The sequence below is a fragment of the Belonocnema kinseyi genome, chromosome 8 (genome assembly GCF_010883055.1).
Source record: "Belonocnema kinseyi isolate 2016_QV_RU_SX_M_011 chromosome 8, B_treatae_v1, whole genome shotgun sequence".
NCBI classification, from domain to species: domain Eukaryota; kingdom Metazoa; phylum Arthropoda; class Insecta; order Hymenoptera; family Cynipidae; genus Belonocnema; species Belonocnema kinseyi.
The window spans coordinates 71,454,533-71,480,471 of NC_046664.1; the positions used below are offsets into that span (position 1 = coordinate 71,454,533).

General features: G+C 30.3%; 1 protein-coding gene across 1 annotated transcript in view; it reads left to right on the top strand.

Annotated features, from left to right (window-relative positions):
* The window catches only part of LOC117178536 (angiotensin-converting enzyme-like), a 36,398-nt gene that overhangs the window by 4,868 nt on the left and 5,591 nt on the right, over positions 1-25,939 (top strand). The window contains exons 2-7 of the mRNA XM_033369964.1: positions 720-1,018; positions 1,114-1,432; positions 1,519-1,743; positions 4,603-5,128; positions 8,180-8,434; positions 10,082-10,257. Coding sequence (XP_033225855.1) covers positions 720-1,018; positions 1,114-1,432; positions 1,519-1,743; positions 4,603-5,128; positions 8,180-8,434; positions 10,082-10,257 — 1,800 coding nt within the window. The remainder of the gene's footprint in view (positions 1-719; positions 1,019-1,113; positions 1,433-1,518; positions 1,744-4,602; positions 5,129-8,179; positions 8,435-10,081; positions 10,258-25,939) is intronic.

The window sequence follows — 25,939 nt, forward strand, 5'->3', positions numbered from 1 at the left end:
CGGCTCTGTAACTCAATGAATTTCAATTTGTCCATTTTCTTATTAGAAATTTTTCATAGTAAAAAAGTCAAGCTTTCTTTTGAGACTATTTAAAAAAAAATCTTAGATGCCTAAGTTGCGAAAAAAGTTAAATAAACAATTGATTTATTGAAAAAATTGTTTAAACAATTTTTTTTTGTTGTATAAAATAAAATAGGATGAAAGCGTGTAAAAAGCACTTTCCAAAACCCTAATGAAAATTTTAAATCGCGTAATTAGAAAGGAAGTTACAGGCGTTTGAAACTACCCCTGCAGGCATTGGGGTTGAAAATTCAACCCCCCCTCACTTGGGGAGGGTTGGTAATCCTGGTCTATAAGTTTGTGGATTAACTACTGTTGGGTAGGCGAACATATTCCCAGAATTTAGAGACAATCGAAAAACATGACTTTTTGAGTTGGGGCAGTTGAGGATGGAACCCAATAATTACGACATCTTCCAGACTAATGGTTTAGAATTTATTTAAAAAAAGCCTTGAAGGTGTAGTTATTAAATTCTGCCTATATTTACTTATAAATTTATATTCTGATTATATATTCAATTATATAAATTTTTTATCAATTTGCATGGTGATTAAATATGCTGACATAATTCTTTTCTAGCCTGCTCGCAATTACAATTCTTGCAGTTGCAACAGCAGATTATCAAAAAGAAAATGAAAAATTGAAAGCTACAAAAAAAGATAATCTTGATGATCTTCTCAAGAAAACCGGAAAATTTATCTCTGACTTTTTGGCGACAGCTAATAAAGAGACCGCCGAATGGAACAATAAGGAGCAGATAGCATCCTGGAATTATGAAACCAATATTACGGATACTAACTTGGCATTCAAACTTAAAGTCTCAAATCAGGCTTCAGATTTTAGAAAAAGATTGTGGGCAAAAGTTAAGATATTTCCATGGAAGGAGTTGAGAGATGAAGATGCCAAGAGACAGTTTTTCTTTTTCAGTAACATTTGGGAAAATTCCTTGCCTTCAAAGGTTAATTAAAAGTTTTAATTAAAAATAAATTAACGTTTTTACTCATGCTTATTTATATAACTAAAATTTCTAAATTAATTTTTGATTTATTCTAGAAATTTAAGGAATATGACTATATCATAAACTTGATGAAGACAATTTATTCTACCGCAAAGATTTGCGATCAAGAGAATTCAAAGAACTGTGGTTTATCACTGCAGCCAGAACTATTGGATCTTATGGCCAAGAGTCGCGACCCTGAACAACTCCTGTATATTTGGGAAAAATGGCGAGAGGTTACTGGGAAAAAAATCAGGCGTTTTTATCCTAGATATGTTGAGTTGAGTAATATGGCTTCAAAGTTGAATCACTTCACTGATAAATCTGATATGTGGCTTCAACAATACGAAACAGAAAATTTCCAAGAAGATATTGGTGAGGGGGATAACAAATTCTTCAAAAAAAAAATAATTGTTAATAATTGAGTGAGAGCACCATTGTTAATTAAATTTTGGTTTTAGAGACTCTTTTGAAAGATTTGAGGCCTTTTTATTTGCAAATCCATGCTTATGTAAGAAGTCAGTTGAGGATGAAATATGGAGATGATGTTGTCTCGAAAGATGGACCAATTCCAGCTCATTTGCTTGGTAACATGTGGGCTGAAACTTGGGAAAATATTGCTGACTTCACTCTTCCGTTCCCTGGAAAAAATTTGGCAGATCCTACCCCAGATATGGTTGCACAAGGTAGGGATCATCCAAAAACTACGTTACCAATTTTGGGCCATTTTTTAACTCCCACCATTTCGTAAACAAGCGTTGATTTGTTATGACCCCCCCCCCTGTCCCGAAAGTAAAGTTGTCTTTAGGTAAAACCCGATTTTACGTTTATACTAATTTTGTGTGTGTTTATATTGAATCAAGTTGCCAATGTGCCCATAAAAATAGAATAGTTAAACTTTGAATAAAAAAGGAAAATAATTTTTTAATTTAAAAATCGAATTTTCTACCAACTAGGCGATTTTTTACTAAATTGTTGAACTTTTAAGGCGAAATGACGAATTTTTGATACAAAGCAGTTGAATTATCAAACCAAATATATAAAACTGATAAAAAAGTTAATTTTATACCAAAGAATAAAATTTTTCAACAAAATACAAGAAATCTTTACACAAATTTGAATTTTTAACTAAACTAGATTAATTTTAAACGAAAAATGAATTTTTTAACAAAATCGTTTGAATTTAAATAAACGTAAAATTTTTGCTTAAAAAAGAACAAAAATGGAATAGGTAAATTTTCAATTACCAGAGTAATTTTTCAACCAAAAAAAGGAATGTTTAATGAAACAATTCAATACCCAATCAAAGAGATGCATTTTTAACTACAATTTAAGAATTCTCAACCAAAATGTTGAATTTCCTAATAAATAAGATTATTTTTTAAACAAAAAGATTAATTTACTACCAAAAAAGACGAATTTAAAATGAAATCCAAGAATTCTTAAGCAAAAAATTGAATTCTTAACTAAAAAAAAAGGGAATTTTTTAACAAAAAGATTCATTTGCTACTAAAAAAGACGAATTTCCAATAAAATTCGAAAATTCTTAATTAAAAAGTTGAATTGCCAAATAAAAAATATGAGTTTTTAAACAAAAAGATTAATTTCCTACTAAGAAAGACGATTTTTCAATAAAATTCCAAAATTCTCAAACAAAAATTTTTATTTTCAACTAACAAATAATTCTTTTACCAAAGAGATTAATTTCTATAATAAGAAGCCAATTTTTAACAAAATTCTGTAATTCTGAACCAAAAAGTTAAATTTCTTATTAAAAAGAAAGAATTTTCAAATAAAAAGATTAATTTACTACCAAAAAAGACGAATTTTTAACAAAATTTAAGAGTTCTAAATGAAAAAGTTGAATTTTCAACTAAAAAAGAAATTAAATAAAATTTAATAGCAAAAAAGACGAACTTTTAATGAAATTCAAGAATTCTGAACCGAAAAGTTTAATTTGCAAATAAAATAAAAGAGTTTTTAAACATAATGATCAATTTATTACCAAAAAAGAAGAATTTTTAACAAAATTCAAGAATTCTGAAGAAAAAAGTTCAAGTTTCAACTAAAACAAAGAATTTTTAAGCAAAAAGATTAAATTTGTTTTATATAGAAGAATTTTTAACAAAATTCAAGGTTTCTGAAGCAAAAATTTGAATTTTTAACTGATTAAAGATGACAAATTTAATACAAAAAAAGACGAATATTTAATGAAATTCAAAAATTCTGAACCGAAAAGTTGAATTTTCACTTAAAAAGATAAATATACTACCAAAAAGACAAATTTCTAACATAATTGAAGAATTCTGAACTAAATTTTAATTTTATACTAAAACAGAAGAGTTTTTGAATAAAAAGATTAATTTACACCAAAAAAGAAGAATTTCTAACAAAATTTACAATATTTAAATTAGACCAAAATCCAAATTAAGAATCCCATTTAACGTCCAATAATCAAATTGATGCAAAATCCTGTTATAAGAAACAAGAATGCAACGACCAAATTTGGACCACAACGAATAAAGGAAAACCAGAAAAACCCTATTGTAATCTGAAAAAAAAACAAAAAAAAAACAAAAACAAAAAAAAACAAAAAAAATCAACAAAAAAATAGAATAAGATTTTCGGAAAAAATTAAAAAGAGGAAAGAAAAATGAGAAGGCAGCCAACCACATCCCCTTCCTTCTCCCTTTCTTTCTTTTGTCTTTTTTATTTCTATTATTTTTTCTATTATTTTATTTTATTATTATTATTTTATTATTACTATTTCTATTTATTTCTATTGATTCGATTCTCAGGTATCAAAGAGAGAGCACCTGTTCGTGGGTGCTATCAAATTCTACCACTTAAAATTTTCTTGCCTTGATAAGGGTACTGTACGAGTACCGAAATGTTGGTAATGCAAGTTTATTTATTTATGTTTTTTATTTTCATTTTATTGTAATTTGATGCTCATAGAAATAAAAAAGACAAAAGAAAGAAAGGGAGAAGGAAGGGGGTGTGGTTGGCTGCCTTCTCATTTTTCTTTCTCTTTATTTTATTTTTTTGTTGGTTTTTTTTTTGTTTTTTGTTTTTTTTTCAGATTACAATAGGGTTTTTTTTTGGTTTTCGTTTATTCGTTGTGGTCCAAATTTGGTCGTTGGATTCTTCTTTTTTATAACAGGATTTTGCATCAATTTCTAACAAAATTAAAAAATTCCGTACTTTAGTCACAGTCCTTTATTGACGCTGGATTACTTGCCTACTGGGCCTATAACCTTTTGGGGATGGAAAAAGAAATTAACTTTATAATTTCGATTTAAAGGGTTCATAGATTTTGAAACAAATAGAAATTATGGAGAGTGTACATGTAAAAATAGATTTAACATGAGAAATGTTTAAAGTCCGATTATAGATGTTTACAGTTCAGTCAAAGTTTTCTAAAAGTGAAAACTAGATAGTCTAACCACCTCTAATGAATTGAATTGAATTTACATGTTTGTAGCCACACTGGATTATTTATTCTTGTAATTGTATGTTAGTTTTTAATTTATGCTTTTTTGCAGGATATACTGGACTGAAAATACTTAAATTAGTAGAGTCCTCTTTCCTCTCGATGAACATGAGTGAAATGCCTGAACTCTTCTGGAAGAATTCTCTTATAGAAAAACCAACTGATCGAGAAGTAGTTTGTCATTCTAGTGCTTGGGATTTCAGTGATGGAAAAGATTATAGATTGAAAGTGTGCGCCGAAATAAATGCAGCTTTTCTTGAGACGGCACATCATGAAATGAGCCATGTTCAGTACTTTTTGCAATTCAAAGATCTACCTGTGGTCTATAGAAATGTTGCAAATCCAGGATTTGGAGAAGGAGTTGCAGATGTTTTGGGTTTGAGTGTTTCGACACCTGATCATCTACAAAAAATAAAGCTTCTGGAAAACTCTACTTCAGATGAAAAAGCTTTCTTAAACCATTTGTATCGGAAGAGTCTGGAGAAAGTAGTCATACTTCCTTACGCTTACATCATGGATTTGTGGCGTTATGATATTTTTAGAGGAAAAACTTCTAAGCATCAGTACAACTGCGAATGGTGCATATATTATTTTTTTATTACCTCTGACATTTAACCTGACTTTTTACCCCTTATATTTGACCTTTGTTCTCTAGCCCTGATTTTAGATATCAGATTGGTATGGTTTGTTGGATGAACTTTTAACTATCTTTGATATTTGATTTTTTGGTATGTCCTGTGACCTTTAACTCTCTTATCTCACCCTTGTGATGCGACCTTTAACCTTTGACAGTTTTGCTAATTGACAGATTTAAACATTTGTCTGTTTAGGTTTGTTGTGTTAACTATTTTGATAAATTATTCAATGGTTTAGCTGAAAACGAACTTTTTTCTTAGAAATTCATATTTTCTGTTTGAAAATTCAACTGTATTGTAAATACTTCTTCTTTTAGGCATGAATATTCATGACTTTTAAAGAAGTTTTTTTCTTTATTGAATTGAAAATCGTTTTTAGTTAAAAATTCAACTAATATTGAAAATTATATTTTTTGGTTAAAGAAGGAACTGTTTGTATGAAAATTAATCTGTTTTGGTTTGCGAATTTAACTACTTGGTTGGAAATATATCTTTGTTGATTGAATTTAACTACTTCAAGTTAAAAATAAAAATTTTTTAAGTTAAAATATGAACTATTACATTTTTCTTAGAGAATGTATATTTCTTAGTTGAAAATTCATGTATTTAGTTCAAAATTTGATTTTTTACATTCTTATCAGAGAAGGTATTAAATTTGTGTAAAATTTGACCCCCCTCCCCAGTTTTTGTCAAATTTCCACGTTTTGAAACGCCCTGAATCAGAAAACAGGTTTTTACTAATGTGTTTGTATGTATGTAAGTAAGTATGTATGTATGTATGTATGTATGTATGTATGTATGTATGTATGTATGTATGTATGTATGTATGTATGTATGTATGTATGTATGTATGTATGTATGTATGTATGTATGTATGTATGTATGTATGTATGTATGTATGTATGTATATTTGTATGTTTGTTTGTATGTATTTATTCATGTATGCATGCATGCATGCATGTATGTATGTATGTATGCCTTTGAAAACGATACTTAAAAAAAGATTGATCTATTAAATTGGCCTTTGGTACACTCGTTTAGTGTCTTAAACTAAAAGTCAAGTTTATTAGCCAGCCATTTTGTATAAAAATTAAAAAAGTGGGCGCATTTCAATTATTTTTGAGATCACTTTTTTTAAAGTTCAAAAATTCTCTGTACGGTTATTTATAGTATTCAAAAATTCAAACAATTTATTCTTATAACGTTTTCCATAAAATCAAAAATTATCAGAGTTATAGGATTTACAAAATTCCAAAAAATATATGAAAATAAACATTTCAAACCAAATGACGCACGATATAAAAAACGTAAAAAGAAGAAAAGTGTTGCTTTTTGAATGCCCTACAAGATTATCATTACAACTTATCATTACAAAAAGAAAAATTATGCATTCAAAAAAGATCTACATATTTGTTATTAAACACTTTTTGATAGGACGCCTAGTTTTGGCTTTAATCATGAAAAACATCATTAACAGTAAAAAAAATCCGCCCGCTGCGTGGGCATATTCTCAACACAGCATTTGTCTTTTAATTTCTTTTTCATCGCGTGTGAGGTTCTTCAAAACATTAAATGTTTGATTTTTTAATGCTATTTTTTTACGATTATTTGTTTAAAAATTTGTCTTTTTTGGTAGAATTATACATTTTTTTGTAGAAAATTGTACTATTTGATCAAAAGTGCATGCATGTTGTTAAAAATGTTAATAAATTTTTTTATTATAAAATTTGTACGAGAAATTCTCAAAAAATGTTTTTTTTTGTGTTTCAAGATTTAATATTTCAGTTAAAATACATTTCTTTCGATTAAAATTTAACTACTTCGTTAAAAATTATTTTTTTAAACTGGAAATGTAGCTATTTTATTTTTGCTAGAAAACTGATGTTGTTTAGTTGAAAATTCATTTATCTGTTTGAAAAATTGTCTTTTTGGGGTGGAAAATTCAATTATTTTGGTAGAAATATTCTTTTTTTGGATTGCAAATTCAATTTCTTTGTTGAAATTTTTATTTTATTTAAAACTGATTAATCTTTTTGTTACTTAAAAATCTGAATTCGTTGAAAATTCAAATATTCTTTTGAAAATCTGTGGTTTGCGGTAAAAAAAAATCTTCTAGATTTAAAATTTGCCTTTTTAATTAAAAAATGAATTATATGGTTAAAAGTTTATCTAATCTGTTAAAATAGCAGTACCTCTAAGTTGTAATATACGTCGGTTCATAATATATTTGAGTAAATTTTTTTAATTCTAAAAATATTCCAAGCTCTCCCCCCCTCACTTATTAGAAACAGTAAGATTTTACTAATCCCCTCCCCCCTAAATAATCTTATCATTTATCTTCTATGCTTAAGGCTGTTTTCATATCTTCAAAGAAAATTTAAAAGGGAGATGAAAAATTGGTCAGGGAAAAGTAAGGGAATTTAGAAATTGAGATTTTGTAACAACCTTGTTCAAACCTCTTTCAAGAACGAGATAAAATTAACATTGAACAACTTATTAATTAGAAAATTGAATCGAACTACAGAACTTCCGATTGCTAGTCGGATGCTTTCCCATTAAGCTACTAGAGAGATTGAAGGAATAATTATTTTTCAAAAATAGACGCATTATTATGCCAGGTGTTACAAGTCAAATTTTTCAAGGAATCTGTATTATCATCAGAGAATAACAGCATTTTTTAATGTCTTTACAGACTAGATGGACCTACGAATTAGATTTTTTTAACTGAAATTATTTCTGAAAAATGATTCTCCTCGCGATCTCTCTAGCAGCTTAATGGAAAAGCACCCGACCGGCTATCGGAAGTTCTGTGGTTCGATTTCCAGCGAAGCAAAAGGAGAAGATCTCTTTCAGAAAAAATTTAATTAACATTTTTTTCAATTCATAGCTCTATCTAGTCTGTAAATACAACAAATGCAGGATTTCGCCGGGAGCGGGTATATATATATATATATATTTAATTGAGAAGCTGTTTAAGTGAAATATTATTTCCAGGTGGAAATTGGTCGAAAAATACCAAGGAATAGAACCCCCGGTTGATAGGAGCGAAGAAGATTTTGACCAAGGATCCAAATATCATATTGCTGCAGATGGAGAATATTTAAAGTACTTCGTCGGCTATGTCATTCATTTTCAGTTTCATAGATCATTGTGTATAGTAGCTGGAGAATATGATCCCGAAAATCCAGAAAAGAAACCTCTTTATAAATGTGACATAACTGGTAGTAAGAAGGCTGGAAATCTTTTCAAGTGAGTATAAATTAAATTAAAGATGAAACTTGGTGAAAATTTAGTGTCTAGAAACAAAATAAAATTCAAACAGGGGCTTGGAAAATACTCGGAAAACTTCAGCTCTATTTTTTAGTTTGAAAGATGATTTTTTAATTATTCTTAAATACACTGGAACCTGGATTTCCGTAGACTTGAACTTGGACCGGTAAAGTGAAGCGAAATAAAAAAAGTACGTTCAAAATAATATTTAAGACGCAGTTATTATTCGATTTTATGTTTTGTCCTTTAGAAAAATTAAGACTCTGTTTAGAATCGATATGTCCAAATGAGGATTGAATTTAAAGGAATCTGTATTATCATCATAGTTTGTATTACCATCTATTAGTGTAGATATATTTTTTACCACTGAGATCGCCACATTTTTTTCAGAAAAAATTTAATTTTAAAAGAGGTTTGAATTGCTATTTAACACTTTATGTTCAGGAAAATACCGATAAAATGTCGAGTCTTTCTTTTTTTCTCAATTTTGTTGCGATTAGACCTGCCTATGCTCAGTATCTCTTCGACTTGATGCGCAGGGGTCTTGGTAAACTAAAAATGTGTATTTTTCATAAGTGAAGTTATTTTTAGTGAACTTTTTAAATTTAAAAAACTTTTTTTTTAATTTTAGTATAATTTTTTTTATAAAATTAACACATAATATTGAATGTCAAATTTTCATATTAATAAGTAGCATTATAAAGATAAATAGCAAAGAATTGAAAAAAAATGTTTTTAAAGCAAGTAATTTCAGCGCTTTATATTACTCTAAAAAACTAATAATCCATTATGTTGAATATTGGATATTATAATTTTTCACAGCAAATAAAATTAATTATTAAACATTTTTGCTGCAAATCTCTGCACAAAAAATCTAACAGATATCGAGTAGAAATTTTTTTTTTATAAAATGATAAAAGAAAAAGGAAAAAATTGACGTTTGTTCCCTATTGGCCTTACCACAATATTTTAAACGACGATGCAAAAGTGGTTCACTAATAATAACTTTGAATTTAGTTCTAAATATTCCATAAATATCTTAAATGTTACTAAAAAATTTATATTTCTCAAAGTTACAGAATGTCAACCAATTTTATTCTTTGACTTGACATAGAAGGTCATGAGGAATTTAAATATTTATAAAAAAAATGGTTTTGGTCAGAAAATTGAATAAAAATATTTTTGGAGATGCTTGGAGCCTCCTTTTAAAAATTTTTTATTTTTGAATTGTACTAAAAGGGCTTATAAATTATACGCTACTCCTGTGAATTTTATTAAAATGCATTCAGTGATATGGGAGATCTGGATTTTATAAAAAATTCGAGTCTCAAAATAAAAAATCATGCACCTCTCTGAATTTAAAAACTTTTTGTAAAAGCTTTGCAAATCCTAGACTTTACCCACCCAGTAATAAACTTTCACAAAGATTTTCAAAAATGGTTAGACCCGCCTCAGACTCTGATGTTCAGAAAATGGATCGATCCAGTTGATTAAAATTGTATTAGATTCTCTCCTTTACTTGGATGATTTAGAAACAATTAGAATAATTTGAAGAATAATTATATATAAATAAGATTTCATTAAATATGAAAAGAAAAGTATTATGTCAGAAAATTAAAATTTTAGATCCATGATGGAAATTGGTGCCTCTAAACCGTGGCAAGATGCAATGGAGGTATTAACAGGTCAACGGAAAATGAGCATATCTGGAATCTTGGATTATTTCAAACCGCTTCAGGATTGGCTCACTGCTGAGAATAAAAAAAACGATGAATACATTGGATGGGAAAAAAGCAGCAAACGTATGTCAAAATTATTAACTTTTTGCTTAATATCAAATCCATTTGAAATCAGGCCGGTTCCGCACTTCAAGTAGCAGAATATCTTAGCAACAAATACGTTAGTTTTTTTAGAGGAAATTATACAACACCTATTTTTCCGATGAAAAAAAAAGAATTGCACAATGTTACGAGTAATTAGAGAAATACGAATACGACAAATACTTTCTTTAAAAATTTATAGCTCTTGATATAATTCAGATGTGTTCCAGTTTTCTTTTCGGATTCTGATGATCTTTAGCATCCTATTACTTTCATTTTTTGCCAATTATTTTTTAAATTTGGTCTTCTATACGGAAGTCATCAGGACGCAGAAAAAAATTAAGTATCTTTGACTTACAGGTGGAAAGATTTTCTGTCGAAACAGGGATGGTTCCCCTAAGATTGATCTTACGTCGTATCAACATGTTGACGAATTGAAATAGCAGATAGGGTTTCTTCGACTTTCTTGTTTTCTGCTAGTTTATGTTATGTAATGTTAATGTAATTTTAATGTAAATGTTAATGTATTTTTTCACGAAGATATCTGGTGAATATTATTCTAGTCTTAATCATTTCCTATTACCTTGCATCTTCTTTTTATTGTTCTCTTATTTTTTGTTCATTTATACTGATTTTCGTATCAGTTACGTTATATTACGCAAGACCTTAGATGTTCTTTGGAATCACCTTTGTCAAGACTTCATTTACCTCATGTTCCATTTATGTAATTTAGTTTTACTTTATCGATTTGCAACGTAAATACTCAAAATCTCTTGGCAAAATTTGTGTGAATTTAAATGTTTTCTTAAATTTTCAATAACTTCCGAAATAATCAACATTTTTTAATATTCTTGGGCTCATTTTGAAAGCTATTTTTTTTAATGTTTCACAACAGCTTATGAGTATAAATCGTAAAAATTTCTTTTCGAATTGCAAGAACTTGAAGTTGTAATAAAAAAGTTGGATAAATTTGAAAACATCTTATCTGTAGGCATATCAGAATGAAAGTTAAATAAATATATATTTTGGGGAAATTACATAGAAAATTCATGATTATATGTTTGCTATATTTTAACAAAAAACTTTTTTGTTACTAAAAATAATATTTTAATTTTTCCAGTTTTTTTGTCACAAATTGAAGTTTTTGCTATTCGAAAAGAAATTTTTTACGATTTATACTCGTAAGCTGGTGTGATTCGGTGAAAAAAGCTTTAAAATGAGACCAAGAACATTGAAAAACTTTGACTATTTTGGAAGTTATTGAAAATTTAAGAAAACATCGAAATTTAAACTATTTTTGCAATATCTACTTAAAAACTAGACAAATTGGCTTCACATTGGGCTTATTTTTAACAGAATTTCGAAAAAAATCAACCTTTTAAAGACATATTTTTTAGCTCCGGTATAATTAAAACGATAAATACAAAAAAAAATAATTTTTCTAAGTGAGTCCAAACTTTTGCAGGGCAGTATATCTTAACTTCGAAATGGTCAGCTCTTTTTTAACTGGACCAAACTTTAGATAACGCTCTAATAAACCTACAGTCCTAATTTCAAAAAAATTCGCAGAAAAAAATGTTATCCGTATAATACCTTGAAGAAGAAATTTTCAATAAGAATAGATGCATTTTCTATCAAAAAATATAAATTTGCAACAAAGTAGTTGAATTTTTAACAAACAAAAAAATGACTTAGTCAAATTCTTGAATTTTGAACCCAACGCGTTGAATTTTTATCGAAGAAAGATGCAATTTTTAGTAAAAACAGATTATTTAAAAAAATAAAAAGACAATTTTTCGAACAATAGTTCAATTAGCAGCAAAAAAATTTAGTTTGAGTTTTTAGCATCAAAATATGAGTTTAAAAAAATAAGTAAATTTTCTACGAAAATTAGTTGCATTTTCAACCTGAAAGGATGAACTTTCACCACAAAAAATGAATTTTCTACCAAAAAGTATGTCTTTTCAACAAATTTGTGGAATTTTTATACAAATAATAAAATATTTAGCTAAAAAGGTACACTCGAACTCTAAAAATACGAGAAATTCGGGAATCGGGAACTGCAAAGATGCGAACGTAAAAGGGGCTCTTACTTTTGCGACGCTTAGATTTCGGGGATAATGCGTAAGAACACACACAGGGCTGCTAGACGCACGCGCACGTAAAACTAAAGGCAGCGCGCACTTGAGTGCGATTGATTCTCAGATAGGGTCGGAGTAGAGGGGAAAAATCCACTTGCTCCTTTGGAGTCGGGACGCTCGTATCTGTATAGCACTCGTATCTTTGGAGCTTGTATATTTGGAGTTCGAGTGCAATCTTGTGGAGAGAGCAACTGCAAAGAACAAATTAATATAAATACAAGGCAAATAAATTAAAAACAAGAATATTATACTAGGGTTACCGTAAAACTTCATTTTTAATTTTCCCTAATTTCCCACTGTTCAATTTTTCATTTTCCCTGACCATATTAATATTAAAAGACCAGAATTTTAACTTGTAACATTTTTAACCTAGAATTTTTTATAACCGAAATAAAACAATTTTAAATTCAAATTCAAGCAAATTTAATTTATTCCACTTAACAGTTTAAAGTTATAGAAACTCTCTTACTTTTACACGATTTTTGTTCTTTAAATCCCTGACTTTTTCCTGACCAATAATATTTCCAAACTTTAAAACAAATCATTATTAGCTAGGTTCCTTTTTTACTCACCAGGGTTGTCTGGCGAGTGATACTTCAAAAAATTATGTACAGGAATAAAGTAACCCCCTTCCGTAAAAATCATGATAAAATCTCTTGATCACGCCGATTACTACTGATACTGATAGTCCATTGCAATTAGAAAATTTTACATTGACGACCTCAAACTTTATACATAGTCTGAGATTTTTTACCATTAACTAGTGGTCAAATAAAAGTTTTAAATCTGAGTTTGCGCATGCGCAGCATAGACCCTTTCGCCGCCATGTTGAAAAACGTATTCCTTTCTATTTTCATGGATTGCTCAAGTTCTATTCGTCGTACGGAGACGAAACCGAGCTACTTCCATTCGATAGCGGTTTTCCTAATTATAAATTTTGGGTATTATGATCCGTTTGATGCATAGAAAAAAAGTTATAGGCGCTGCAAGTTAAAAAAAATTTGTTTCGGCTTCAATTTTCACTTTTTTGCCTAAAACATTTTTCTGGTGCATCTAAGACGAAAAACATTCCTTGTAAAGTTGAAGAAGAAAGTTTTCCGCATATATAAAAAAGAATAATCCTATTAGCTCAATTAGGCGTTCGCAAATCCACGCCTAAAATAAGCGTGCAATTGTGAAATCGTTTGATCAATCCCGTGGTTCGCCCGTGACTGACAACCGGAACTGATTTTGCTGCAACACTTTTTCAAATCCGTGAAACTAAAACTCCACCACATTATGGAAGCATAATATCATAGCCGACACTGACCATCGCGACATGAAGTATTGAGTAAGACGCCACTTTCAATTCAGGAAGGTGTATTCCTTTATTCAGAACTGCATATTGAAAGTTAGGAGCATACTTTATTCTAGAAGAAAAATGCTGATTTCTTATTTAAAATAAGTTAGTTCTTAATTTAAGATATATTGCATACTTAAATTCAGTTGTTTCCTTAATTCAAGTCAAATCTGAAATTAAGTCGAATGTAACTTTAAGTATTTATGTTTACAGTGTACTAAAGGAAAACAAAAATTTCCTTTCCACTTTCATTTGAGGGACAAGAATTAAAATTATGAAATTAAATTCAAATTGCGCAGCCCACAAGAGTTTTTACGCACTTTAAATTATTTTAAAATTACAAGATTGCAAGTTTACTACAAGATTACAAGTTTGCAAAATTCCCTTCCTCTTCAGAACATTTTAGACTAGAGCTTAACACATCGTTCAATAAGTCCCGAGACTAACAACGAAAACATCATTTTTTTTCAAAAATCATTTTTATTCATCAACATAATCTCCTTTTAGAGTGATACAATCTTTCCAACGCCTTTCCAACATTTCTATACCATGTTTATAGAAAGATTTATCCTTTGCTTCAAAATGGGCTTCAGTTTCGGCAATGACCTCCTCTATCGAGCCAAATTTTTTTCCCTGGAGCATTTTTATGAGAACAGCAAAGAGCCAGTAGTCGCTAGGGGCTAAATCTGGCGTATATGGGGGGTCAGGAAGCAAATCAAAGCCCAACTCGTTGTATTTTGCCATTGTTTTCATGGACTTGTGGCATGGTCCATTGAAAGCAATCGCGGCACCCACTTGGAAAAAACCTTTTTCATGCTCAATTTTTCATGAAGGATTGTAAATACGCTTCCAGATGATATCTGTGTCATTTATACAATCTCACGGACCTTTACTTTGCGATTTTTCATTACGATTTTTAAAACTTCACTCATATTTTTTGGTGTAACGGCTTCCAATGGCCTACCTGAAAGTTCCGCATCGTTTGTGTCCGTACGACCACGTTTACACTCAGCATACCAACGACATATCGTTGATTTGGATGGAGAGGAGTCCGAATAACGTTTTTCAAGCCACTGCTGGGCTTCTACGGTGTTTTTACCCATTAAAAAACAATGTTTAATCAACACGTGAAACTCGTTTTGATTCATTTTTTAAACAAATTACAAAGTGACTTTACTCTAACCTCGATAACTCTGCTGTTTGTGGTCCAATCGACGTGAAATTTTTCGCGTTTCATGTAAAGGTTCGCACTCTAGGAAAACGTGGCTAGTTTGGTACTACTAGCACCATCTCTGGGTTAGTCTCGGGACTTATTGAACGATGTGTTAAAAGTTTTTAAGTTGAAACGGTATCCAGACATTTTAAACAGTCATTTAGGTTACAAATTTAATGAAAATATTCACAAAAAGAATAAGAATGAAATAATTTCATCAATACTTAATACCTTGAGTAAATTAAGTGAAATGTGAATAATGTAATAGTTTTTTAAGATGAATTCAAGAAAATTATATATTTATTTCAGGTCGCTTACAAAGTGAACGAAACGATCGATGCTGATATTTTCATCAATGTTAATTTATCGTGTAAAAAATTTATGTTCCAATAAAGCTAATGTGAGTTGAAGATTATGTAATAAGTTTATTCTCATGTTCGGATATCAGTCTGTCACATTTGGGTCTTATGATTCTCAATCTTAATATTTTTACATTCTCGTCAATTATGATTGAGAAAGTGTTAGCACCGTCTGAAATTTGATACCACCGTTTTTCAACGGATCTCCACGTTTTGAGAACTCTAAAATTGGAAAATCAAGGTTTTACGATGGAGTTTATCTGTCTGTCCGTCCCTCCGGCCATCTGACAGTGAGGCTAAATAAGGTATCTGTGGACAAATTAACTTTTAGCCCAAACTATTTGACCGATTAAAAATTTTTTTAAATTAAAGCTTATGAGATTTCTAACAAAGCTGTCAAAGCATATTTTTTAAAAATTTGTGTAATTTTTTTTGCCTGACAGCGAAGCGAAAACGCTCGTTTTCGCTTCTTTGGGGAGGAGCGAAACCAAGTGATTTCACGTGTGTAAAAGCGGACTCCTTATTCAAAGCATTTTAAGAGAGAATTGGGGTGCAGTTTTGAATAGCTGAATTCTCCTATTTTCTTCAAAAATTGCAAACTTATGTATTTTGACGTGCCGATTACGAATATGATAGTGAAAATTGGCGAAAAGGCAATTTTCATGGTGAACCCATAAAAAAGTGTTTCTTTTTGCGTTTATCTAAGTCAATATGAAAATTCGCAAAATATTTGAAACAAAAGTTAGAGCTCTCATTGAGATTCAAATTTTATGTTTTAAACATTTCTTTTCTGGGATTGATAGTTTCGGAGAAAATTAATGATAGATCGATTTTCATGAGAAAAGCTATAAGAATTATGGTTTTTTGAGTTTATCTCAGCCAACACGCAGGATTTCGAAAAAATTTTTCAACAAAAGTTGTATATCTCATAGAGATACAAATTTTTGGTTGCATGCATTATTTTCCACGAATGATAGTTTTCGAGAAAATTAGTGATACATCTAACCGTCCACAACAGGTCCTAAGTGGCGACGACGGACAGTAAGTAACGGCACGTCTGGTGAGGGGCGGAAAGGCGAACCGGTGACTGAGTACAGAAATAATGTTGGCCACACCCATACCCCTTTCCAACGTCTGGTGGGGATGGAAAGGCACCCATGTGACTGGGTACAGAAATAATGTTGGTTTAATCAGTACCCCTTTCCAACGTCTGGTGGGGGCAGAAAGGCAATCCTGTGACTGGGTACAGAAATAATGATGTTCAAATCCATACCCCTTTCCAACGTCTGGTGAAGAGCGGAAAGGCGCCCCTGTGACTGAATGCAGCAATAATGTTGGTCAAACCCATATCCCTTTCCAACGTCCGGAGGAGGCGGTGGGAGGGGGAGTTACCCTGTGACAGGTTACAGAAATAATGTTATGCAAACCCATACCCGTTTCCAACGTCTGGTGGGGGCGGAAAGGCACCCCTGTGACTGTCTACAGAAATAATGTTGGTCAAATCCACACCCCTTTCTAACGTCAGATGGGAGGGAGCGCGAAGGCGAACCTGTGACTGGATACAGAAATAATGCTGGTCAAACGCATACTCCTTTCCAACGTCTGGTGGGAGTGGAAAGGAACTTCTGTGCCTGGGTACAAAAATAATTTTTGTTAAATCCATAACACTTTTCCAATGTCTGAAGGGGGGCGGAAAGGCGCACCTCTGACTTGGTACAGCAATAATGTTTGTCAAACCCATACCCCTTTCCAACATCTCAGCGGCACCTCTCAAACTACGTATTTTCCGCGACGGTATTTGTACATATGACGATATTTGCCGTTTTTTAAAATACGCCTCGACAACTTGATTCGAAATTTTATAAGCTTTAATGAAAAAAATTCAAACTCGGTCGAATAGTTTGGGCTCAAATTTGTTTTGCATTTTTTTTTAAAATTAAAAGTTCAAATTTTGATTGCACAAAAAATAATGAAAAATCCAAAATTCAATTTCGTGGTGAAACTGTGCAAGATATGAGAAAAGATAAAATAGTCAAAATTATTATCCCAAAAGAGATCTATAAATATGTTAATAATGACTTCCTGATAGAACGTCTTATTTTTGTTTTATGCGTGAAAACTGACTTTGAAAATAAGAAAAATGAAATTTTTTGAAAAATGACAAAGTTATAAAAAAAACTATGTAATGAAATTGTGCACCTAAAACACATCTACAAAATTTTCTATTAATCGCTTTTTTAAGGACGCGTGGTTTTGGTTTAAATCATAAAAATTACATTTAAAATATTTCCACAAGTTTCTAATTTTTATTACATTCTCATAGTTTATGATTGAGAAAGTATTAGAATGTTACGAAATTAGACACCACTGTTTTTAAACAGATCTCTACGTTTCGAGACCCTCTGAATCCGAAAATCAGGTTTTTACGATGGCGTCTGTCTGTCTGTCCGGTCGTCCGTCCGTAAACACGATAACTCTCGAAAAAATAAACGGATCAAAGCCATCTTTGGCACACTTTTTAGGTCCTAATAGACCGGACGAGTTCGTTAACAAGCCATTTTTGATAAAAATTGAAAAAGTGAGCGCATTTTGAAAATGTTTGAGACCACTTTTTTCTAAATTTGAAAAGACTATGTACGGATATTTATAGTATTGAAAAGGACGCACGATATGAAAAAATTCAATGAAGAAAAAAATTTCTTTTTGAAAGCCTTAAAAGATTATAATAAACAATTTTTGGATTTTCTTGTAAAATCTAAAATTCAAATTTTGATTTCACCAAAAATAATGAAAAATAAAAAATTCCATTTTGTGGTCAAACTGTGCACGATACGAAAAAAGATGAATTAACCAAAATTGTTATCCCAAAAATGATCTACAATTTGGTTAAAAATAACCTCTTGATAGGACGAGTACTTTCTGTTTTATTCATGAGAAATAGAACTAAAGTAAAAAATAAATAAAAAAATGTGTGAAAACGACGAAAGTTACGAGAAAAAAAAAGATTCAACAAAACCTGTTTACAAATGTCTGTAGAAAATCGAGCACGCAGCGTGTTTTTGACGATGAGAATGTGTACCTCAAAGCCTACAGAGCTTTGAGAAACTTAATCTTTGACCATACTTAATTAAGTTGACAATTCAGAATATCAAGACGCATAAAAATACTGCCCTAGACTCACTCAAACTTGCGATCAAAAAGTGATTCTCAACAAATTTGTAGCTCTATTTCGGGCAAAAAATTTTTGTTTGATCATTTTTTTTCGCAACTAGTGTTGTTTCTCCAAAATGTATTTTTTTCAATGTTATTTTTCACGAATAAAACACAAACTACGCGTCCTATCAAGATGTGATTATTAACAAAGTTATATATCATTTTTGGGATCACAATTTTCGTTTATTCATCTTTTTTTCGTATCTTGCATAGTTTGACCACACAATGGAATTTTTTATTTTTCATTATTTTTTGCATAACCAAAATCTGAAATTTCAATTTTTCAATAAAATCCAAAAAGTTCATATTAGTTTTTTTACTCTTACAAATACTACAACTCTGAAAAAATTTTTTCGTTTGAAAAAAATCATGTGGATAAATTCTTTGGCTGAGTACTAAGACGGCCGGACGGATAGACAGATATAGTAAAAACTTTATTTTCGGATTCAGGGGGTCCCAAAACGTTAAGGTCCGTTGAAAAACTGTGGTGTTAAATTTCTAACAATTCTAATACTTTCTCAATCATAGATTACGAGAATATAAAAATAATAATGAAAAAGTTGGAAATAAAAATGGTGGGCCTTGTGATTTAAACAATATATATAAATTATAAAGACTATATTGGACAATCAGGCTCGACCAGTCCCTACGGTAGGGCGATCTGGCCAATTACAGGCATCGTAGAGAGTACACATAAGAACAACATAACCTGATACCTCAGTTTCAGGTCAGCCCTGAAGAAATAAACTACAATCTTCATGAAACGTCGGCAAAAATTAGTTTTTTGTTGTTGAGTAATTTATATAAACTTCCAGTGCGCACATTATAAGTTTGTTTTTTCTTTTTCACTGAATTCATTTTTATTTGCTTTTCGACTTGCTGTTAAAAATCGTAATAAAAATATTATTTTTTATTCATGTTTGGCTGCACTAAAATTCGCACATACATACATATATGTCAGGGTAGGGAAAGATTCTATAAAAATTGTAGATAGTGTCCTAAACAAATTATTCCTTGACTTTAAGAGAGAACTGTCATGATGTTGCAAGAGTAAGTTTTACATAAATTTTGTAGCAAAATTTGATAATAATAATAATCCCAATACAATGAAGTTTGTAAAAAGTGTTGATGTAAGTTGTTAGTTTTAGGGTTAGGTAAATTAAAACCAATTAAGTTGTTTTAAACATTTCGGCGCACATTGGTGGCCCTTATCAGTGAGTTTTATTAAATCTGTGAAAAGTACATAATATCTTGTAGGTACGAAATTTTACAATTTTAAATATTATTCTTTCGTTAATATCTCAGTTGCAAGATTATAAAATGATTTAATTTTATTAATAAATGTTGTTGAACCATGTATTCTTAAAACACTATTTTATTGTAATGAAGTGGAATTTGTAAAAAAAAAGAATTTTAATGTAGTAGAGAAAAATTTTTTCACCAATTTTTAAATATTTTTTTCGAAAGTTAGGAGAAGTCATTGAAATCAAAAGATTATATTTTAATGACATATATTTATTTCAAAGATTTTTAATTTAATTTAATTTTTTTGGTGATTTTACAAACAATCTGTTTGTATGAAAAATAATCTTGAAAATAATTTTTTTTGTGTACGAGAGGAATAATGTTAGGTAATTAATTTTTCTGTTATCATGGCAAATGATTAGGGTGATCGTCAGTATAAATTTCTATGGAACATTAACAATTATAATTATTATAAACAAAATTTAAGAAATTTAAATTAGAATTTATGGTTTTTCAATTAAGGATTTTCCTTCATTAACTAAATTGATGCAGATATTCTTGAAAATGGCATAGGTTCAATTATATTTGTTAAAGTTCAGCATGTGTTGATCTAGTACATATATTAGCTATTGCAATTTGGTCTGAAAAAGAATTTTTTTAGTTGAAACCGCTTCAAGTTGTAAAAAAGATTCGCATTAGCGATTTTTATTAAAAAACTAACAATGAACAATTTTTATAAAAAAATGTGTATCGGTAAATTTAAAAATAAGATTTCTTCAAGTTTGTTCCTCTGAATCATTTTAGATACTTCAGATATTGTGGGAAATTATACATGTGTAATCCTATTTTTTTATTTCATAAGTAATCAAAATAAATGAAAAGTCTTAGAATTTTTTTCCAGTAGAAAAAGCGGCTTTTGCCACTCTAAAAATAGTTTTTTTTTGAATGACAGGAGGGTATCAGTTGTAGGATTTACGTATCTTTTAGCTTTAGGTAACCAATACATAGATTTGGCACAATGTTTCAATGAATGGTTTTTTAACTGCATGAAAATTTAGAGATATTCTAAAATACATAAATAAATAATAAAAACTATTTATTGTTATTTTAACATGGAAATAGCGGGCACTAATCTCTCTCATGGAAATTTAAAGAAATTTTATTGAAAAAAAATTATTTTGCAGCCCAAAAAGCCAAAGTGTTATATTTACTTATTTAATTTGGTTACAGAATCAACACCCGTGTAGAAATTATGACCGGGTTCGGGCTGGAGTCCGGCAGGATTGCCCTGTTTGTATCCGGAATCTGGTCAGGATGCTCGGTCGGATTCTGGTTGGTTTCATCACGCTGAGCTGGTCGGATCCCGGCCGGGTGTACCCAGTTGGCTCCCGGTCGGGTTACCCGATCGGATCCCGGATACAAATAGGGTAACCCGATCGGAATCCGACCGGTTTATGACTGGGCTCCTTGATCGCATTTTCTTGGAGCCTTTATACCACAGCGAACATATTCTACCAACTGGTAGAGATAAGAATCTTTGTCAGCACTTATTTCCACCTGTAAAAAGATGTTGAAATTTCAATTTAAGAACTGCATTCATAATAATAAATATATTAACTGCAAACATTGATTCAATGTGAGCACTAAAATATAGGTTATGATTCTTAAGTTTCTGTGAGAAATTGAAAAGTAAAAAATTAAAGTTAAATTGCATAACAAATTTACCTTAAGCATAACTTAGTTTGCATATGTTTTTTTACAAGAGACAAAATAAATTTCAGGGGTTTCACGTTACATCCTAACCTATGAAACCGGTTGAGAAAATTGCTTTTACATTAACGTTGAAGAATATTAATAATGCTTACTTATTAACATAATAATTCACTTACCTTTATAAATAATCCGCTTGCTCCAGAAAATTGGATACAATTTTGTGAAATTTAACAAATTTTTTAACGGATAACCTGGCGTCCACCGACGTTTTACTGCGTTTTTAGCATTAAAGGCTCCGGAAGTCCCCGAATCGTTATTACGTGCAAGGATGATAACTTAATTCAAAACCTTGTTCGGAAAAAGTTATTTCTCTTTTTATTACGTTTTGTGCTTATTCAAGATAATATATAAATACATTAAAAATAAGCAAAAAACGTGTCACAAAAAAAATAAGTATAGTTTCACTGGGAACCACAGAACCAAAAGTGGCAAACCATATAATTAAAATTAGTTTAATTTTTCTTTAATAATTGATAAAAAACACCTAAAACACAAAAAATTAGTCTTTCGCCCGTCAGATATTTACAAACGACCCACTTACGCCAGTCGTTTGTTCATATTTCTTAAGATGTTTTTAAGGTTATGATACTTCTATTATGCACCATTTTTGGCCAGACTTGGTCCCGGTGGGAACTCGGTTAGATCCCGGCCGGGCAATTAAAAAAATAGTATCCCGGTTTGACCCGGTCAGATTCTGGCCAGAAACCTTTTTCTGGTCGTGTCAAACCGGGCTATTTCTACACGGGCAATTGTTGTATTTTCACAAATATAATCAAACCTAGGTTCTTTTCAAGAATATTTAAATCAATTCTAATGATGAAGGAAAATCCTAAATTGGAAAATTACAGATTCCAAAATTTTCCAAAAGAATTGCTTCAAAAATTATTACTCAAATAAATAATTATTAATTAAATAATCTAGGCCAAAGTTTTATATTTACTTATTTCATTAGTTTGCATAATGAACAATTGTTGCACTTTAAAAAATATAATTAAGCATACATTAGCTTTCGGAATATGTACAACAATTCAGATAATAAAGAAAAACCAAAAATTCCAAATTTTTTCAAAAATTGTTTATAACAATTACGATTGTTGTTGATTTATAATAGTTGTGACTGAAAATCACGCTTACAATAATGTTAAGCATTGTCATGGTATAACACAATTGTTTTAACTTAAATTACACTGTTTGGCTATTTCTCAATGTAACATGTGTATACTATTAAAACGTACAACAATAAAATAATTTGCATTGTTAGAGTAGTGTTTCGTTGATTTAAGATTTTCATTATATGCCAATCACTGTTATAGATTTAATAATGATTTTGTGAAAAATCTCGATTTTCTTATCATTTCAGTAAACATATAATAAATAAATAAATGAAATAAGTAAATTGCAAATCGGAGAAAATTGAAGGCTGTAGACTGCTAAACGAAAAAAATAAGTTTCCTTCCGTGCTAGGGCGTATCTGGCTATACTTTCTCATGCACTTTAACATTTATATGATTACAACAAGTATTAACCGATTTTCATGAATCTCTTTTTCACTTTCTTCAAATTATATGAGTGAACTAATTCTGCTAATTAAAATTTAATCAATCCATGCTTTCATAATTTGACTTTTTGTAACTGACCTGTATCTCATAACAATGAAAGGCTCACTCGTTACAAGCAATTCGATACGTCCCATAGTGGGAAGAAAGCAACTTTTTAGACAAAAATCGACCATCAGTGCAGTTCTTAACGGATATTGATTGGTTTTTTTTTTTCGAAATGACCGTCAGTTCTCCAGGTATAACGAGAATTTGCGGATATTTTATTTCGACTCAACACAATATCGATATTTAACAGCAAAGTTATAACTTTTTGTTGCTAAAATTTCCCGTCATACCATTTCTTCTCAGACTTTCAAATTCATTAAAAAAGGTCTTACATCAATTTAATTATTAACTAAAAATAATTTTCAGTGGGTAAGAGTACCAAAAAATTGTTAATAATTTTATAAACAAATTAATTAACACAAGTCATTTTTTCATGATTCGCAATGATTAGCTAATTCTAACCCATATATTTGCATGAAGCATCATAGATAATAATGTGCTGTTACAACAGGTTGAGGATAGCTAATGCTTGCAAATTAGTTAAACAATTTTTATAAACATATGAAAACTTTTACCATTTTTTTACGAAAAGGCTTGATTTTTTTGTGAAATCAACTTAAAATGTTTTGCCAAAGACTCATCGCTATCAGATTTTTCATGATGACTAAAAACTATGAATTGCTTAAACAATTTTGATAAAAAAATGCACATTTGAACCATTTTTGTATGAATAGGATTGATGTTTTTTGCAGAGTCAACTTGAAATGACTTACACAAGAAGCCTTGCTGTTATATTTTACATAGTGAAGAAAAAGTGCTGATTATTCAAACAATTTTTATAAACAAATGCACATTTTGACCGTTTTTTCAATAATAAGCTTGATATTTTTCTGAATTAGGACCCTACAAAGGACCCTTTGCTATCATACTTTTAGTAGTGACAGGAACCGATAATTATTTAAACAATTTTGATAAACAAATGCACATTTGAACCACTTTTTCGTGAACTGGTTTGATTTTTGACTCAAGTGGCCCTGAAAAGGGTCGTTTTTTGGATAGGCTTTCGTGTTTCAGTGAGTAAGAATGAAATTATATCTACTTTGTTAAATTTTGATTGTCGATCATTATTCAAAATGATGTGACATAAGTTCTAATCTTCTATTCTGAATCCGTGTTAGGAAATACTTCAAAGGTTTTTCTCAATATCTCCGTAGAGACACGCAGTCTATCTATGTATGTTTTCTTTGAAAAAAACTCAAAAAAATGAAGCAAACAAGAAAAAATATGACAGCACTATAAACAGTCACTATAAAAAATATAAGAGCATGGATTCTTTTGCAAGACATTTCGAAAAGATTCCGCGAAAAATAAAGCCTATTTATGAAAAAAAATGGTTAAAATGTGCATGTGTTCATAAAAATTGTTTAAATAATTACCAGTTTCTTTCACTATTGAAAATATGACAGGAAAGAGTCTATTGTAAGACATTTCGCATGGATTCCAAAAAAACCAAAATTACCTCTTCATGAAAAAATGGTCAAAATGTGCATTTGTTTATAAAAATTGTTTAAATAATTATTAGTTTCTGCCAATAATAAAACTATGATAGCAAGGAGTATTTTTCAAGACATTTTGAATTAATTCCGTTAAAAAATCAAGGTTATTAACAAAAAAATCGTTAAAATGTGCATTTCTTTATAAAAATTGTTGCAATAATTAACACTTTTTGGTCACTATGAAAAATATAAAAGCAAGTTGTATTTGGTAAGACATTTCTAGTTGATTCTGTAAAAAAAATCAATCCTTTGCATGAAAAAATGGTTGAAATGTGAATTTTTTAATATAAATTGTATAAACAATTAACATTTTTTGGTCAGTATCAAAAATATGATAGTAAGGAGTCTTTGGCAAAAGATTTTGAGTTGATTCCGCAAAAAAAATCAAGCACTTTCATCAAAAAATAGTCAAAATGTGCATTTGATTATAAAAATTTGTTAAATAATTGGCAATCTTTAGCTATTCTTAACTTATTGTAAGCGCACGTCATTATATCTGATACTTTATGCAAAAGATATGGTTTGAAATTAGCTAATCATTGCGAATCACGAAAAAATAATTGATAGTCTTAGAAAAAATGGTATCAGGGAAAAGTTTCGCAAAAACACGTTGTAACTTTCTGGAACTTTATATTCTCGACAATTGTTTCTGTTGCTCACTCGAGGCCTGACATGGTTCTTCTTGACTTCGAGAAGCGAACCATGTTCGTTATCGAATTTTCGGCACCAGCTGACAAAAATATCATAGCCAAGGAGAATGAAAATAAAGAGAGGTATCGAGACCTTATAAGGGAGTTGCAACGATTGCACCCGGAATATTCTGTTAAACTGATCGTCCTTATCATCGGCGCTCTTGAAAGTGCCAAGCTTTCACTTGCTAATAGCCTAAAAAGTATCCCTACGTGTCAACAATATGCTAGAACACTTGCGGGAAAAATGCAGAAGGCGGTTGTCCTGGGGTCACTCCGTGTTCTTAGGGTGCACGAGGCTTTTGCTGGATCGTCGTATTGATTCCTTTACAGACTGTAACCACCTATCTCACGGTTGTGAGACGTGGTTATGGCTGAAATTTTACCGCGATTTCGCTGGAAGCGGGTGCAACTTTTCAGATTAGCACCCGCTCCCGGCGAAATCCTGCGGTTGTCCTTATGACAAATTTTTAATTATATATATATAGCGGAGTTGATTAGAGCAGTAAGATACTGATTCAAAATACACGGT